The sequence below is a fragment of the Stegodyphus dumicola genome, chromosome X2 (assembly GCF_044657685.1).
Source record: "Stegodyphus dumicola isolate Sdum_Otavi_A_Nest chromosome X2, ASM4465768v1".
NCBI lineage: Eukaryota > Metazoa > Arthropoda > Arachnida > Araneae > Eresidae > Stegodyphus > Stegodyphus dumicola.
Window position 1 is genome coordinate 12,851,034 of NC_140781.1, and position 20,248 is coordinate 12,871,281.

The 20,248-nt window shown below is 33.4% G+C and overlaps 1 protein-coding gene across 1 annotated transcript in view; it reads right to left on the reverse strand.

Moving 5' to 3' along the window:
• The window catches only part of LOC118188835 (protein scribble homolog), a 148,248-nt gene that overhangs the window by 116,567 nt on the left and 11,433 nt on the right, over positions 1-20,248 (reverse strand). The window contains exon 2 of the mRNA XM_035359352.2: positions 15,158-15,275. Within this exon, the coding sequence (XP_035215243.1) occupies positions 15,158-15,275 (118 nt within the window). The remainder of the gene's footprint in view (positions 1-15,157; positions 15,276-20,248) is intronic.

Sequence of the window (20,248 nt, forward strand, 5' to 3'; positions counted from 1 at the left end):
TCAGTTAATTTCCTGTATCATTCAGATCCTATCAAGTAATTTTGAAATTTGCTTGGGATTGTGACACAGAGCTTTTCGAGTTGTTCATAAAATGTTGAAATTTTCTGAGAAACAACATGCTCCAAGTGGCCCAAAGGATGCCCCTCCTGAAGGTGAAGTGTAATTAAAAGCACATTATTACTAGCAATGGAACATGAATTGATGCTTTTATTATAAAAACAGTTCAACATCAAGTGAACAGCACTTGAAAGGTGAAGAGAGCCTGAAGAATTACGTCTGAATCGATTAAAAATCAATATGTTTACAGGTTTCTTTGAATATTATGAAGCTGTGTATCAAGAATTTCTACAAGCTGGCCAAAATGCCAATAAGGAATATTATTTGAATATTACGTGGTATTTTTATGAAGTAATTTGCAGAGAACAACCTGAACTGTGATGAAATAACTCACAGATTTTATTCACAATGCTTTTGTTGCTTGTTAATTTTTGGCTAAAATTTCGACAAAATATAGCTCTACAACCTTTGTTTCACTTCATATGGTATCATGTAACTTTTTCTTATTTCTATAGTTAAAAACTGCTACATTGTGATCACTGTTTTAAGCTAACTGATACATTGAAAGAAAATCTGCTGCTGCAAATCCTGAACTAGTTTTTTACAAAATGAAACGTTCCATGGACATGAAAAAAAGTTAGCATTACTGCATTATTGTCATGGAAGTTCATATTGAAGAGGTTATGAAAAATATTGGGTTATGATGTAGAATGCAATCTATCACTTTCAGTTAGTTGTTTCTTAGCTAGCACCATTAAAGCACTATTTTTAAACATGAAATATGAATAACTATAAACACATATGCAGAAATAATTTAACTGAATAATTAAAAAGCAGTTCAATTTTTCATTCCAGTAAACTTAAATTCTTTCCAATTTTACAAAACGAAAGGAGTGACACTTACAGGGAGCCGTTTTTTAGAGTTGGTCAGCCATATACATTATGAATGTCGCTCAGGATGGCCAAAAAGAAAAAAAAATCATTACTTTGAATGCTTCTGAGAGATAATATGCAAGAATATACAGTGTGATAATCTGCATATTGTTGTGCAGAATCTTTAATTTCAAAATTTCTGAGCAAGATTCAATTGTTATAGTAGAAATCGAAGAAATATACTCAGTGACCAAACATTGAAGTGTTTTTTCCATCATGGCAATGCTCAGTCCCACATTTTGAATGAATGCCAGACAAAAAACTTATTGAGTATGGCTGACATGTTTTGTCACCTGCTCTGTTCACTAGACCTTATTGTCTCAGATTTTCATCTCTTTATGTCACTTCAAAATCTCCTCAATGTTCTGGAGTTCACTTCTTTTGAAACTGTCCAATAGCCACTTGAGAACTTCTTTACAAATAAAACACTTTTTTTAAAAAGGAACTTTTGAGCTGCTGGAGAAATGGCAAAAAGTTATCGAATAAAATGGTTCTTATGTGCTTCAACGAATTTTTTTTTTTTTTGTACTACTTCATTTAATATAAAATAATATTATATATATATTTTATTTATATTTGTTATTTAATATAAAAAATGATGACCCAATACTAATGATCCTGCATATGATAATATGAGAAATGAAAAAAACAACCAATGTTAATGGTGCCATTTAAAAAAATAAGTATCTAAAAGCAGTTAATCGCATAGCACATCATTACCAAACACATTAACCAATAAAGATAAAATTTTGAATTTGATGGAATCATTACTCTTATTATCTGACCACAGCAGTATCATACTAAATCCAAATTAAATTGAGGCATATAGTGTTTACATAAAAAACTGAACTGCAGATTCTTTAGACAGTTGTGACAAAGCAGTTGAGAGCTATTGCCCTAAATCCGTTCAGTACGGGCATGTGATATGTGCATCAGCAGCGAACATTACCTCACGGCTAGGTGTGTCATATTTGAATCGCCATTTAATTCACTCTACCGGCGGCCGGGTGTACCACATTTGACTTTTTAGATAGAATGTTTAATTAATATTTTTGTATCCACTAGATGTGTATGCCTGTTATGGGGATATATATATATCGAAAGTTAAGCATGTTTATCTTCATTCCTATGCAATGATTTTTATTTTTGGTATTTTGTTTCGGAATGAGCTTCGTGGGTGGGTGTTGAGCAGTGTAATGTCTCTTTAACTGGGTCATTTGATATAAACAAATGCACGTGCTCTCGCAGCATTGAGGTATTTTCTATTTTTGCAATATAGTGGGATAGACGTTTTATCATTAGAGTTTTTTTTTATTCCTCTTAGATTTTTCGTGCTTTGAGATGAATATTTTTAATCGTCAGGGAAATGTATCTTTTTTTAATGGCAAATGAAAGCAGTATCTAAACATAGAATATATACATATTGCTAATTCGTTAATGTTTTTAGTAATGTAATGGCTCTTACTGCGTCATTTTATATAAACAAATGAACATGTTGTCGAAGCTCTGGAATACTTTTAATTTAATTTATTAATTTTTCTTACTTTTATTTTACTTTTTTATCGGTTATAGTGGAGTAGATGTTCTATCATTAGAGACTTTTTGATTATTCTTTGAGTTTTCTGGCATTGAGACGAATATTTTGTATCGCTTTGCGAAAGTTTTTTTTTTTTTTTTTTTAAATGGCAGCAGGTATTATATTCCTGTGACTAATGCAACGTTAGACTTTGCGTACACCCATGTTTCAAAGAATATCATACACTGTCTCATTTTGACACATTGCTTACTTTTCGTTGTTTGATCATTGAATTTTTACGAAAGAGTTTTAATATTTTTTAATTTTAATTGTGTGTAATTAATTGTATTGTAACAATCTGTGATTGTTTAGATATTTTTTCCATATATATTTATTTGTGGGATAAGGGGAAAATTATATTATTCTAAAATGAGTATCTTATAAAATTTTTATGGAAAATATAATAATAAAGGCTTAAAATTAATTCTGACGACTACCTGAATGTTCTTCTCCTAGTGTACCCAAAATTGGAAAAATTGAATGACAAATTTCATTTGTACGAATTTTTTTCCAAAGTTAGGCTTAGCAACGTAAATTGCCCATTTCATCAGGGTGACACATTCGGTTACGCGCCATCCCAAGAGAATGCTTCAGTAACAGAGGTGCCCATCGGGAACGGGTTAAAATTGATGGCTCACCAGCAGCTGAGCGGTAAAGTCATTGAACACTATTAGTGGGATCTCCAATTTGAATCCACGTGAACAGCTGGCTGTATGGTTATTTTCATGGTCTTCCTTATATGTAAATGTGTATACGAGGCAGTTTTTCTTAAAGCCTTGCATGAAAGCACCCCTACTCTTAGACATAGAGCATTCGTGCACTTTTCCATCATCAAATAAACCAAAATTATTGAGGACTTTGTGGGAGACTTTGTACAAACAATCCTTCACTTTTAATATTACGAATGAGGAAAACCATGAAAATTCCATGTAGCTAAGCCTGTTTACTGGAAATTGAACACAATTTTATTTTCCCATTTATATGATAAAGTGCTTACAATATAGCAGTCTGAAATATCATCACTTGTTTGTCTGGGATTTTTTTTTCCTTTTATTAATTCATTATTTAGCATTTGCAAATTCATGGTTTAAATCCTAATTTTGCAATTAATTTTTTCTCTCTGAAAGATGTTCTAAATTTTACGTCCATGTTTTAATATAATTTTCAAGAGATATTTTCTTCTTTCAAATTATAATCATACACTTTCTTACTCATGAGTAGGGTAGTTGAAAGCAGTTTCATTACCATCCATGAATGATATTTCTGAAGTTATTTAAAGTTAATTCTTTATTTATAAGTTAAAAACTTCCAAAATGAGCTGTTCAAACTTAATTAATTATCTTTCAGATGCACAGTATATTCAGGGCCAGCGCCAGAGTCAGTGAAACTTGTGCAGTCACACTGGGCAGCAGGATAGAGGGGTGGGAAAATTTGGATTTTAGAAATATGATTAATATTTCAAAATGGCAAAGGCAGATTTTAGAGAATTCTTTCTCTTTAGACTATGAATGTAGGGGGGAATCAATCCTAAATAGCAGCTGCCGACTTCAGAATTTATACCTCCCTTCCTTAGGGATACAAATTCATTGAAGAAACTTGAGCAGTTGAGGCACGAAAGCACTTTATCCCACCCACATGTCGGAATGCTGTCCTTGTCCAGGAAATTCAAAATTTTCAGGACAACACATTTAAGAAAATTCATTCATGGTCAGGAAAATGGAGCACTTTTAAAGCGACAGTAGAAGAACACAGTTTCATTCAGATGCTTGTACATCAAGTGGTCAAATATTTCAGTTAATTTCTGTGTAAATCACGTTTCATTCCCCCCCCCCATTATATGGAGCAAAATTCATCACTTCTTCACTCATGGGAGGAAAGGAAATGGAGTGGATGAATATTTTTACTTGAAATTATGAATAAATTAATATTTTTCCAATTATTCATATCAAAAATTTTCAAAATATTCTCACATTGCAGATAAATTGCAAGTTAAAAACTCTTTAAAATACTTAAATGGGAATTAAATCTGAAGGCATAGAAAGAGACATAAAAAAAGAAATTAGTAAGACGTGTTTAACATAAGGCAGAGTATGTTTCTTCTGTTTCATATAACTGAGGATTGAAAAACAGCATTATCAAATAAGTGAAGTAACCACTTAAGAGAGTACGTATGTGTGAAATAAACTTATATTAGCTCTTGAATAATAATTCATCAAATAAGAATGTCATAAAGAATTATTGTATCTAAAAGAATTATTATTCCTTTTATAATTTATTTTTGAACCAATTTAATTATTTAAGGTTTACTACCTCCCTCTAAATTCCAACATAAATCTTGACATCAAGAGTATATAAGGCTTATATGTTTTTGAGTTAAAAGTGGGTACGAGTGGTGGTGTGTTGCATAACTTATAATGACTGATAGTTTTATCTTAGGTTTTGATTTATAAGAAAATAAACTGGAGATAATTGCTGAAGTGGTTTCACCCATGTGCAATGCAAGTGTGAAGAAATTAGCCTTAAACTCCTAAAATATATTTTATTTACAACTCATATTTTAATGCTTGAGAATTTATTACAAAGTCAACAGCTGTGGTGTTTGTCAGCCAGCAAATTACCCATCTACCAAAAATTCTCACTAATCTGTAAAAAATAATTAATTTTGAAGACATTACATTTGATTTGTACAATCCGTTTCAACAATGTAGATCAGAAATCTATCGTAATTGATTTTTATATTAAATCCTTTCAGATTTTAGTTAAGGAAATAAATATCATAAAAATATTTAAAAAATAGTGTTTGAAAAAAATTAATTTATTTTATATTGCTTAATTTTTATTTGATAAATATTTTTACTAGTTGCATCAGTCTTTTTTTTACATGCATATTACTCTCCCCAGACAATAAAATACTGTAATTTCCGGAAGAAAGGCCGCATCAGCGTAAACGCCGCACTCGAGAAAAATGGCGGGAAAAAAATTAAAATTACACAGAAACGCCGCAATAGATTAAATTGCGCGTGACATCGTCGTGGGCCGTATAGATGCAAAAACTCAACCTAAGTCCTGATATATGACATACCAGTTAAGAAAAATGCATGAAATGAAACCATAACTCAAAAATAAATTAAAGGTAAGAAATGTATAGCTTCTGTGCCATTTAGAGACATTTTCAAAAATTTTCCGCTCCCTAATTAAAAACTATCCAACAAGTACTTGTACCCCACAGCTGACTGTATAGAGTTGGCTGTGCTTGTACTCTAACTGATGGGATCTGTATTTGGCAGAATGCCAAGAAAAATCCATTCATGCTGAAGGGGAAATACGTCACAGTTCGTTATTGCGAGGCAGGTGGAGTTGTGTCCGCCTTTGAAGAAAATTGCACAAAAGGCAGGGGTGGAAAGAGGATGGGTCCTGGAAGATTCATCGAATGGCAGAGGAGAGAGACTATTCAAACTGATGAGAATGTTGATTTGAAAGGGGGAAGAATGTTATTGTTCTGAGATCTCGTTTAGGGTGAATAAGGCATGTACGTCCGTTCAAGGGAAAGAACATAAACAAAATAACGTTCACAAAAAGCAACTGAGTGGTCTTTTGTGTGGGAACAGCACCAATCTATGCACAATGACAAAGCCATCCAAACTATGTACAATGACCATCATAGGAAATATTTTATTTTTAGTGCACCTAAACGCCGCATGGGTAGAAACGCCGCACCCGCTGAAAATTTAAGTTTTAAACAGGTAAACGCCGCGGCGTTTCTTCCGGAAATTACGGTAATTAATTTTTAAAAAATTAAATTTAATCAATCTTAGTTGCATTTGCACTTAATTTTCACACTGAAAGTAATAAAGTTTTTAAATTTCATTATAAGCTAAATTTGGCACCTCTATTTACTTGCAGCAGGCTTCTGATTTGCCTTACCCCGGTTCCATCTCTGACAGTGATTATTAATTTTCTTTTCATTATTTATTTATTTATTTTATGGATAACTTAAATGGCACCCCTCCTCCAAATTATGGCACAGAATCAGAATATTTTGTCTTTCTAGTTAACTGAGGGGAAATTTTGTACCTTGGTAGCTCTCATTCTTTTATTTTCATCTTATTCAGTGTCTTATCATCAGTGAAATAATGCTATAGAAAGAACCATTTTTTATAAATTTTGCAATATTTTTTAAAGATTCTCTTAAACAAAAAGTAAAAAAAATTATCGCAAATCATCGTCTACATTAATTTTGTTTTTTATATTTGTGAGGGAAAATTATTCTGTAATATTACAGTTTGTTAAAAATTTTTATTTTAGTTCCCTGAAATGTCTCATGGAAGATTTCATCTTTCCGACATGCAGTACAGGAAACGAAGACGAGAATGAGAAAATGAGGAGAGAAAACAGAAATTTGGGACATGCTGATCTTGCAGAAAATACACAGCCTTTGATTTCAGCACACGTTTCGCCAGATTTTGTTCCAGAGATACTGCTTAAACAAGATTCGCTTAAAACAGAACGATTACCATCTACATTATGGTATCGACACAACAGAAACAGAATTATTTTATCCTTCGAGTGAAACCTCTTCCTTGCAGTCACCAGAAATAGTTTAAAAGAAAGTTGAAAATTTAGAAATTATTTCGTAAAAAGAGTCTTTGCTGTCACTTAACCACTTTAACTATATGCAGTCAAAAGTCGTTAATCCGGATGCCCATAATCCGGAATGATCTATAATCCGGACCTCAAAGCTACAAACTTTCTGCGCATGCGTCAACACATAATGCGTCCATGCATGTGCATAATACCTTTACGCATGTGCGTTTAATGTATAACGGACGGTATAAGCTAAGCTAAAATTATCTAATTATCTATTTCAGTTAATGCTGCAGATTGCGTTGTTCCTTAATCTTCCAATTGGATCCGGATTATTATTTTTTGCAGACTGTTAGAGCAATTTTATAAAAGAAGCTTGAACTTTCCATTGTGTAAAATAGAATTTCCGATGCTGGAGCTGCCAAAGGATCTAAAAAGTGAAAGCATGTTTCGATGTCCATCAAACAAAAAGTGGAATTGCTGAAAAACATGGATAAACGCATATCCGTCTCAAAATTATGCGAGGAATATAACATTGGAAAGTCAACTGTATATGACATAAGCAAAAAGAAAAAGGAACTTTTTGAATTTTTTGTGGATTCTGACACCCCACTTGCAATGAATAACAGAAAAAGGGTTCATTATGCTAAAAGTGACGATCATGACAAAGTGATGATTGAATAGGTCAGACAGCGTCGCAGCGAGGGCGTGCCATTGACGGGTCCAATGGTAATGGCTCAAGCCAAAATATTTCATGAAGAAATGAACTTAAACGGAGAGTGCACATATTCGGCAGGTTGGCTAACCAAATTTAAAAATCACCATGATATAAGACAATTAAAAATTTCAGGTGAAACATCTTCAGCTGATACTGAAGCTGCTAAACAATTTGCAGATGAATTCATTGAATTGATTACTAGTGAACAATTATCTGCAGAACAAATTTACAATGCTGATGAAACTGGTCTTTTCTGGCAATATGTACCACAAAATACCTTGGCAACCTCTACAGAAAAGGCTCAAACTGGTGTCAAAGATTCCAAAGCGAGACTATCAATTTTAGCGTGTGCAAATGCTGCAGGAACGCACAAGTGCAAACTTTTCATAGTCGGAAAACATGCACGACCTCAAGCGTTTCAAGGAGTAACGATTTTCCCTGTTATATATCCCGCAAATAAAAGAGCATGGATGACACAATTGTTCATGAATGATGGTTTGAAAATCATTTTATACCCAAGGCTCGGCGACATTTGAATTCGGTTGGTTTACCTGACGACTCAAAAATAGTCCTGATTGTTGATAACTGTTCGGCACATACTTCACTTAAAGTTTTAGTGAAAGATAATGTATCTGTATTATTCTTCCCTCCAAATTGTACTTCTATCATTCAGCCTATGGATATGGGAATAGTGCACGTGCTGAAATGCAAATATAAAGCAGCATTTTTAAAATCTATGTTATATTTCTTGAACAGTGGCAAGACTATTCAAGACTTTTTGAAATTTTTTAGCATAAAATCTGCTGTGTGGAACATCGCAAGATCGTGGGAGGATGTGTCTCCAGGTATGTTAAAAAATGCTTGGCATAATTTATGGCCATCTACCATATTTCATGGTGAGGAGGATGAAGATGATAGCCATGGATTTGAAAGTTTTCGGACATCGCAAACTAAAGGTGAAATTTTCCAGTTATTGGATTTTGTAAAGAAATGTGGAGAAGCGGTAATAAATGAAAATGATATAAGAGAAGTTTTTCATTGCGATGACAATGCCCCAATCATCAATCAATTAACGGACAGTGAAATCTGTGGTATGGTTCTAAGATCCAGAAAATATCGCTTCCGATACTGAAGAAAGTGACAGAGAGGTTATTGAAAACGAAAAAATTTCGATTGACAAATGAGTCGGTATTCTCGATACGGCAATTATAGGACCTGAACAGCGGAATTTGGTAACTGAACAAGAAATTATGTCTGTTTATAGAATTAAAGAGAAAGTATTATCACATAAAACGAAGCAACTTAAAAAACTTTCATTGACAGAAATGTTCAATAAAGTAAACAAATAAATATTAAGTTTTTTTTTTTTTTTTTTTTTTTGGTAAATTTTGATACCCTTTAGATCATAATTGTTCTTTATTTCATAAATTACGGTTTCAAATTTTTTATTTTATAATTTCTGCATGCCATCTTTGTTCTTTATTTCATAAATTACGGTTTCAAATTTTTTATTTTATAATTTCTGCATCCCATCTTACCAGATTTAAACTGATGATCTATAATCCGGAAAAATCGATAATCCGGAATCGCCGAAGTCACAACGAGTCTGGATTAAAGACGTTTGACTGTATATATATATATATATATATATATAGTCAAACGTCTTTAATGGACATGAGTGTGTATGTATATATATATATATATATATATACACACTCATGTCCATAAATTAAGGATAATGCAAAATCAGGCAAAGGAAGAGCTAGAAGCAAAAGAAATCTGACTTATTTGTAAAGCTGATTTGTTAAACAAAAGGTAAAGAGCAAAAAAATACGCTATATGTTTGATATTATTAAAAAAATTAGCGATTTTCCTCCCGGGAGCAAATTACAAAAGAAACCTATCTACAAAAAACCGATATTACATGGTTGGTATGATTGTTAATACATTGTATGTCTCCCAGATGATGGAATGCAGTCCGTACAATGCCTAGGCATGCTGAGTATCAAATTATCGATCTGATCTTGGGGGATATTACACTACTCAAAAAGCAGTGCTCTCCGAAGTTCCGGTAGACATGTAGGAGGAGGTTGACGGGCTGCAACCCGTCGGCCAAGTATGTCCCACACGTGCTCTACTGGATTCAAGTCCGGTAGAGAATGCTGACCAGTCCATACGGGTGATATCCTCTGATTAAAGGCATTTGCTTACGATGTTTGCATGGTGAGGACGGGCGTTGTCATCCATAAACACAAATTGTGCGTCCATGGCGATCAAAACAAACATACATGTTGTTCCATAATGACGTCCCGATAGATCTGGCTTGTCATGGTTCCAATTTGAACATGCAGGTCAGTTCTGGAACCCAGAATAATTCCACCCCAAACGAGGACTCCGGCACCACCGTAACAGTGTCCTTCAATGATGTTTTCTTGGTGGTAACGGGTACCTGGAGCTCTCCATATGAAAGTCCGGCGAGAATCAGACTGCAAGCTAAGCCTGGACTTGTCGGAAAACATCTCACAAGCCCAATGTTGCGATGTCCACAATGCATGCTCTCTACTCCAGGCTAACTGCAGGCGACAGCGAGTTGCAGTAAGTGGAACGCATCTGACAGGTCTACGAGCATATAGACTAATCTGTCCTAAGCATCTGTACACGGTCTGCCTTGAAATTGTCGTACCAGTGGCTGAAGAGAGCTGACGAGACAGGTCTGAGGGTGTGCTCCACCTGTTTCTTTTGGCAGTAACTGCCAAATACCGGTCCTCATTTGGCGTTGTAACTCTGGGGCGACCTGTGCTGTAACGTCCACTCACATTACCATCATCTTGGAATCGTTGCCAAAGCCTGGCAATTCCAAGTTTGTCTGATACTTCCAGTTGGGTACGCCCACATTCCAAATGGCCGATAATTCTACCACTTAAAAAATCAACCAAATGCGTCCTTTGTTTCATAACTATTCAGTTATTGCACTGAAATGCTTATAAAGCGCCTGCGAACAATTTTACTTCTTTGCCTTATATATCACTCTCTTACACTCTCGTCATTGTGACGTACCATCGGTGTCATCTGGTTATTTCCTGAAATTTGCATATGACTCTTGAACATGTGTCTAGTGATTTTACAGGTGATATATTTATTTTAGAGTTCCAATTTCCCGTGACTCAGAATTATCCTTAACTTATGGACATGAGTGTATATCTACAAATTGGCCATCGATCATCTCAGACACATTGAGAATATTCACTGTAAAGAAAGGGCCACACCATCTTTCTGATAATTCAAAACTGTCCTAAAAATCATTTGGGAAGAAGATTCACTGTAGAGAATTTTGAAAGACACATCATTAACAAAAAATTCAGTGGAACTTTACTTGTTTACTCCATTTCTAAAAATCATGTTATCATCTCATTCTCATATCATTTATCATGTAAGTTATTCTCTTCTGCTGCTGCAGTTAAAGCAGCTATCTCTAGCCAGAGATGCAGTAACTGGAGGCATTTGTTTCGAATCTTGTGTGAGCATGAAAAATCTATGCGGCATATGGAATGTCACCAAAAATGGGTTCAATTACCACTACTATTGAAAACTGAATCAACTACATATGCTGCAGAGCAGCAACATACAGATTCTGGAAAGATTGGAAAGATGTGATAAAGCGATTAATAGCTATAGTTCAGTTTCTAGAGCAGCAATGCTTAGCATTTTGAGGCTCAAGCTGTATACAAATGAAATAGCATTGTTCGACCCTGTCATGGCAGAGCACATTACACACTTTAGGAAAAAAGAAATCCAAAATCATTTTCTAGGAAAAGATATCGAAATGAGATGATTAACATGACTGGAAATAAAATTCGACAACAAATTTGGAATTACAGAAAATGGCCAAATATTACTCAATTATTTTGGACTGTACCACTGATGCAAGTCATGTAGAACAAATGACCATTATTATTAGTTTCATGGATACAAAAATTGAAGGAAAAGGTCTGAAAAGTCACAAAATGTAAAAATCAAGAACATTTCCTTGGCTTCTTACCCATCACTGATAAATCTGGAGAATGAGAGAAGCTATCTTGACAGAATTAAAGAATATGGGTATTCCAACTGAAGATATGAGAGGCCAAGGATATACTAATGGCTCATATATGTGAGAGAAACGAGCCAGAGTTCAGAAACATATACCAGACATTAATCCTCGTGCCTTTTTCGCTCCATGCAGCAATTACTCTTTAAATCTTGTAGTGAATGAAGCAGCAGAAGCTTCGTCATAAGCTGTTTCATTTTTCTTAATAGTGGAAGAAGTATATGTGTTTTTAGTGGTTCCACCCAGACATGGAATGGCTTATCTCCTTTCGCTGAATCTGAAGCCTAATTGTTCAACTAGATGGTCTAGTAGAATAGATGCCATCAAACCATTTCATTACCAGTGTGCCTAAATTTATGATGCTCTAGTTGAAACTGCGAAGATAATAAGTTTGACAATAAAGTACAATATTCAGCATCATCTTTGGCAGATAAAATGAAGAATTTCAAATTTCTTGTCTCAGTTGTTATTTGGCATGATATACTTATTAACATAAATCAAGCAAGTAAAATTCTGCAATGTATAAAGACCCATCTGCAGTCAGCTCAAGTTCTCCTCATAGCTTAGTGGAGAAGGCGCAGGACAAATGTGAAATGTGAAAACAAATGTGAAAACAAATTTAGAAAGTTGTAGAAGTGAAACCAGTTTCATGAATTTCATCTCAGAAACAAAAGAAATGGCAGAAATGTTAGAAATCTGCCCTTCCTTTAAAGAAAAGTCCATCTTATCTGAAGGCAATGTAGGCTGTTTTAGTATGAGGCTCCAGATGAAAACGCACGAAGCATTAAACAGAAATTTAAAGTAGAATTTTTTCTACACTTTAGACATTACTATTTTATTCTGTAGAAGAAAGGTTTGAGCTTGTTTGGGAACATAGAGCATATTTTATTTTCATGTAAAACATAGGAACCCCTAGAAACCTTTCAAAAGGGGAACTTTTGAATAGATGCAAAGACCGGCAATTTAAACTCACATATAAAGATTCGAGTGATCTGAATGCTTTGAAATATTGTGATGACCTGTTAGATATGTCAAAACATATTGTTCCAGGAGAGGAGTCATTTACCACTTTAGAATGTATACAACAAAATCTTAAAATGCTTTCCAAATACTGGAGTGAAACTTCGAATCTTGCTGTCCTTTCCTATGATAGTGGAAAATGGAGAGAGATCTTTTTCAAAATTAAAACTTGTTTAAGATCTTTTATGATGGAGACTAAGCTGGCAAATCTTGCTGTAATTCCTACAGAGCAAGATTTAGTTTAAGAAACTGATCTTTCTGACTATGTTCGAGAGTTTTTTGGAAATGAAGGCAAGGGGGAATACATTAAAAGTTCTATAAAATTATAGGTTAGATTATTAAATAAAAGATATTATCCAGGTAAAAAAATTTCAAAATAAACATTTATACATATTTAGGCTAAGTTGAAAATATATGATGTAGTCAATTCTTTGCTTGGCATGTAGTTTTGGGTAAGTGAAATGGGCTTTCCATTTTCTAGTATTCTAAAGTTTTCTATCATTAATAAGATTTACAAAAAATATACAAAATAAATTAATGACCCCATTTTGTGGGAAAGAACTAAAAAGGCATTAGTTTTAATTTATGAAATATATTTTTAATGTTTCACAGCGATTTAACTTTATTTATCCTCCTTTATATGGATTTGTAAATTATCATGCCAATCAACCAGCTAGTGTTTTTCCTTCACCTATTTGATTTGTATTTATCTAATGACTATTTTAATAGCAGGAATGCTCTAGCAGATTTATGCAACAGACCGTCATAAAACGAATGCGCTAAATTAAACGGAATTCAATCATTTAAAAATTTTCACTTTCAATTATTTGTATCACTTGTTCTGAGATTTAATATTTTTTTCATTTCTTTTTAATTTAAAAAAGTGCCCGTGCACTGAAAGGTACTTCCGAGGGTGGGGTGCGGCACAACTAAATTTTAACGGGAGGCAAAAAGTTTAGCGCTGGCTTTGAGTACATTAATACTGTAGCGTAGATGAAGAGATCATACAAATGAACAAGCAAGTACTCATGTTTAAACTCAAAACTTTTATTAAATCGAACTGAATGAAGAACTACTTATATAGAGTTAAACATGCTGGAACATTCCAGACTCGCCATGTTCTGGAAGGATAAGAAGGAAATTTACATAAATAAGAGAACATTAATACGAAGGAAATTTACATAAAAACCAATTATCAGGCATCTTGCCTTTGGTCGGTTTCAAATCTGGGACCTTCAGGTTTCGAGTCCTGCGTCTTCTCCACTACGCTAGGAGGAGCTCAGTTGAAAGGAACAATTTTCGTTACAATACTATTTATTGTTTCTTTTACCCCTCTCTGACTTACTAATATCATTCCTTCCCAACACAAACATTGCAAATTTAACTTCAGGACAGCTATACGCTTTAAGTTTTCTCTAGCAAGTCTTGCACCTCTTTATACAAACAAGTGACTTTTCATATTATTTTTATAATCACTGCACAGAAGGTGTTTGCAGGAAATTCTTGCACTCCTCATTATGTACCCACTCTTTTATATGATGCATTTAACTTGGGGGATCTTTTCTTATTAAAAAAGCTTGAAGGAGAGAGATTATTTATTCCATGAAACTTGGTCCATTACAAATAAAAATATGGAAAACAGAGGTTGTTAAACCTTGAGGCAAAAGGTCTTTTATTTATCATCCACATCTTAAAAGTGTGTTGCTCATCAAATGCAAGAAAATAAGGTGCTAGCTACTTTCCCCCATCACACCACAATATTACAATAGATAGCATCATCACACAGTTACAATAGATAAATGATATTTTCCATACGTAATGGACATATAAACTCATTAAAATTAAGTTTAAAAATTTTAAAACACTTAACACAAGCTAGCAATGAATACATAAAACTCCTCAATTGTGCTTTGTAACAAAATAAAATTGCAGTCTGAAATGAGTAAAATAACAGCTCATGCAGCACAGTAACATCAAACTGCTTCTTTTTATATGCCCAAAGGCATGAGCTAAACCTTCTCTTTAACCCTGAATTTATGTCTGATTTACATATCTAATGTATCCTTTAATGCAGCACTACATGTATAGTTGCTGGCCAAAAGCTAACATTTCATTCAAATTTAGTAGTATTAAAAGGGAAAAAACAAACAGAGAAGGGGGGAGAAAAAAGTAGGCAGCTCACCATTTTTGGAAATATCCAATTCCATAAGAGTACTTAAATTCCCCACTTCAGGCTGAAGACGAAAAATTTCATTTTCACTCAAGCTCAGCTTTCTTATTTTAGGCAAACGAAAAATTCCCTGAAATGATAATTGAGCAAATTTCAAAGATGTTGAAGAAATGCATTACATTAAAATTTAACTGACCTTTTTTAAAAATATAATAGCAAATTAATTTCTTTATACACATATAATTAAAATTACTGCCCCAAATACTTTTCGGCATTTGATTTCTCATGCGTGTCTGTAATGATACACATCCACAATAAAAGCAGTTTAAGGTCAGCAACTCCAAAGTAAATTTGGTACATTTTCTTTTCATTTATTCATCAGATCTGATTTCTGAATATACACGCAATGATAAAATTTCTCACAGAGATGAAACTGCTTTGACAATAGTTCTTCACAATTAACACATGACAAAACATGACAATAAAATAAAGTTTTAGTTGAGAAGTGGTAAATTTTAATAGTTTACCTTCTATTTTGAGTTTCTAGATTAATGTCATCGATGTTATAAGAGGTTAGTGACATCTGAAGTATTTTTTTATAGTCATCTAACTGTTTTATCTTGAAATTGTAGTATTTCATTTTTAAATATCATTTGTCATAGTATTAGTTTTTACATGAATAATAATTTAGAGGAAAAGGTTTTTATCATCATTACAAGAAGTATTATTATTCCTATTCTAGAAATATGAATTTAAAATATGGATAATAAATAACATATATTGATTTTAAGACTACTACAAGTTCAATAATTAACTAGATGAAATATGTAAATTGGCGATGAAGATGGGAGGGAAATGTACTGAAGTGGAGCAATGTAAAAATAAAAGATGCACCTATAAAGTAACCAGACAATTTCTTATAAATAAGAAAAGATTACTAACCTTCAAATAAATTTACCTTCTTCAAAATAATTCCAAGAGAAGTCTATATAATTTTTCCAATGTTTCTTTAGGTCACCAAAACCCTGTTTACATGCATTGGAACTTACTGTTCACAAAATGTGTGTAACATTGGAAGTTGAAAAGCTCCCTATCTTTGGTTCATCTTCAATACTTTTGCACCTACATTTAAAGTAGTTGTACCACTCACACACTTCTGTTCCAGATAACGATGCATAAAAATATGCTGTTTGAACTATCTCTAAAGTTTTGGTAATAGATTCATACAATTTGTAACAAAATGTAATGTTATAACATTATCCCATCTAAAAACAAAAATTTTTATGGAATGTCTTCTCAATGACTCCATTTTGATATACAAATGGCAAAATGACAGCTTAACTGGCTTCAAGAACAGTTCAGATGTCACTCTTTCTATACATACATCTATTCTTTCACTTTTTTATTTCATCCTTTGGTCTTTTAATTTGTCCAATTACTTTATGACCACAGAATACAAACTATAAACTGAAAAGAATCATATTTTTCTTACATGAGACTTTACATAAAACATCGGGATCTTTGTTCCTCAAAAAAGATAAATAAATTTAGTTCCTGCCAAGATTTTACTTATAAAGAACATTAAAAATGAGTATTTTACATTTTTAGCTGTAATAGAAAATATAGGGAACAGTAGCACTCCTTTGGCCTAGTGGAAGAAAAAGTATTTTTCGAATATGAAGGTGAAACAAAAACAATTAATGCATAAGGGGATGCTCTAGTAATTACTTACAAAAGCCTCTCTGTTCCTTGAATAAAAGAAACTGGCCTTTTCGATCTATGTTAAACATTCCATTATATTAAAAAAATTAAAAGCATACATTATTATATAAAAAAAATACTTACATATGAAAAAATTAATATTTCTTCATTCATTAAAAAATTAATATTTTTTCATAAGGTGGGAGGCTTTAAAGCTTATCTTAATATATTTCTATTTTTTTATATAGTTAATTCATTAATTTTAATACTATTTGTTATATACCAATTTTTCAACATTATTTCATTCATTTTTCCCATTCACAATTTTCTCAAAATAATTAAAAAATTCTTAGCGATAATTCAAAATTGTCAACATAAATTGAAAAAAATCTAACTTAATCTTACTAATCCCTAAAATTAATTTAAAATTTGTGACTTTAAATGTAATTACAAAAAATTCAAATTTCTGATACATAAAATTTTAATCTAAAATCTTCATAAAACAGTACAACATTTTTTAAATTAAATATAGCAAGAAAAACATCATTACCTATTGAATTCAAAATTACATAAATTAATTAATAAATTACTTACTTCATAGTAATGAAAACATTTAAATATACATTATTAGCAAAACAATGAAATTAAGTGCATTCACAAAATTAACAAATGAAGGCTTTTGAAAGAAAGTATTGAATTATTAAGCCTTCATTCCATCAATGATAATATTTTATGTTTTTCAAACAGCAAAATCAAAATAACTTTAAACAAAAATACTTGATGAGAACTAAATGCTTTTAACATATTTTTCAATTCTGTAGTACTGAAGTAATTGTAATTTTACATATTTATAATGACAGAAAATTATTATGAAACAGTATAACAGATAATTATCTGTTAATCATAAAGCCAAGAAATATGAAGTGGATGAATCTGGATTGAAAGGACTTTCATGTAAACGCAGAGATTTGATCTTGACATCCATGTTAATGCTTGATCTCTTAAACATTAAATAACTGATTATTTACAAAACAATTTTTCTTTTCTAAATATGGTGGTGAAATAAATTCAAAACTGAATTAGCTATGAGCCCCTGAAGTAATTCCACATTTCACTGGAGGTTAGAACTTCTGAACTGAACTTTGTAGATGAACTACACTGAGGCACTGAAGACTTTTCCATTAGGGTCAAGATATAATCACAGGATACTGTCAACTAATTAAATGTACTATTGTTTTGCTATGCATTCTAGTAATAACAGAGCAAGCCTTGATATGGAGAAACATCATCATTATGGATGCACTATGCTTTCCAGAATTTTATACAGCTTGCATCTCTTTAGACAATGGTGATAAACAGTAAAGGCAACAGGTGCATGCTTGTAAGCAACAAATGAAGGAGAAACAAAAGGCTGCACATTAAGAGCAGCAATATTAATAGTAAAATGTTTCTTTAATCTGACTGGATGACAGCCATCCATATTGCACCATGATTACATTAAAAACATTAAACATATTTATTTGAAAAGAAAGTTATAATAAACAATTTAGAACAGAAAGGGACAATAGCCAAATTAAAAAGGACTAGGACAAAATTAATGATTTTCTTTCATGTATATACATCCTTTGTCAGAAAAGTTCTAGGTCACTTTTTTTTATTATTATTACTTCTGAGTTTGCAGTATTAAAAAGGAAAAAATATAGTTTTTATGTTACCTGATATGTATTCTTACTTTATATGATGTTGGCCATGTTTCCACGTAAACTTACTAGGTGGCAGGGCTGTGCTTAACAACACACTGTTCGGATTGTTATCGCATTCATTAAGGTGACACAATGGAAGCTGATTGTAAGCAAAGAGATAACATTAAGTTCTGTGTTAAGCTTGGGAAAACCCCTAGTGAAATGTGGAACATGATTAAGCAAGTGTATGCAAGCAAGGCACTTTCAAGAAGTAATGTTTTCTAGTGGCACAAAAAGTTTCGTGAAGGCAGAGATTCGGAGCAAGGTGATCCCAGAATTTCTGCTGAACTACTGGATAAAGCCAGACGTAATCCCACATTTGTGTCAAAGATTATTTGTAATTTTTTCTTGTATCCATAAGTGAAAAGGTGACTGAAAGGAAAGCTTCATCTAGATTAGATCATCTTCCAAGATCCCCAGAAACACTGGCAGTTGTGTATAGATAGCCAAGGGACCACTTTGATAGGTAGGATCATTACTTGGTAAGTGCAATTTTCTATTTTTTATGACCTTTGCCCTGGAACTTTTCTGACAAAAGATGTATACATATGTATGTATGTATGTTCAGAAAGTATCGAGACTGAATTTATTATGCAAAACAGGTTTTGAGTCAATCTCCTTCGAAATATGCTCCATTGGCAGTAACACACTTGGCCCAACGATGTTTCCAGTTCTCAAAACATTTCTGGAACTCTGACTTTGGGATGGCCTGAAGCTGCTGCTTCGAATTCTGTTTTATGGTCTCAATTTCCTGAAACCAGTGTCCTTTTAAGGTGTTCTTGATCTTGGGAAAGAGGAAGAAATCTGGAGGTGACATGTCCGGCTAGTAGAGAGGATGTGCTACTTGGATTGTTCCGTGTTTTGCCAGGAATTGTTGCACAAGATTGCTGGTGTGCACTGGAGCTCCGTCATGATGAAGCATCCAGTGAGAGAATGCCCACAACACTGGTCATTTTCTGCGAACAGCCTCTCTTAATCTCCTCATGATGTCCAAGTAGAATTCCTTGTTCACTGTCTGGCCCTGGGGAGCGTACTCACAGTGAACAATTCCATCTGCATCGAAAAACACAAGCAACATGACTTTGATCTGGCTTCACACCTGCTGTGCTTTCTTTGATCGAGGAGACGCGAGGCTTTTCCATTGTGACGACTGCTGCTTTGTTTCGGGATCGTATCCGTAAATCCACGACTCATCCCCAGTGATGATGAGCTTCATGAACTCCGGATCATCGCTTGCACTTTGAAACAAATCAGATGAGATTGCCAGTCATTGGAACTGCTGAGCCTCAGTGAGGAACAAGCTTTGCAGACACTCGGTGCATGTTAACTCCTTTCTCAAAATTTCATCACATGATCCTATGGAAATGCCACACTCCTGTACAATTTCTCGGACTGTTAAATGATGATCAGAGCGCACCACAGCCTGCACTTGTGCAATCTTGTCCTCATTGCGAGAGGTGGCAGGCATCCAGAAAGGGGATCACTGTCCACTGATTTCCGACCCTCCTTGAGTTGTTGGAACCACTCAAAAACCCAAGCACGACTCATTGCCTCATCTCCAAATGCTGTTTTCATCATCTCGTAGGTTTTGGTGCCCGTTTTACCGAGCTTAAAGCAAAAATTGATACAGATTCGCTGCTCTGTATTTTCAGACATTTTC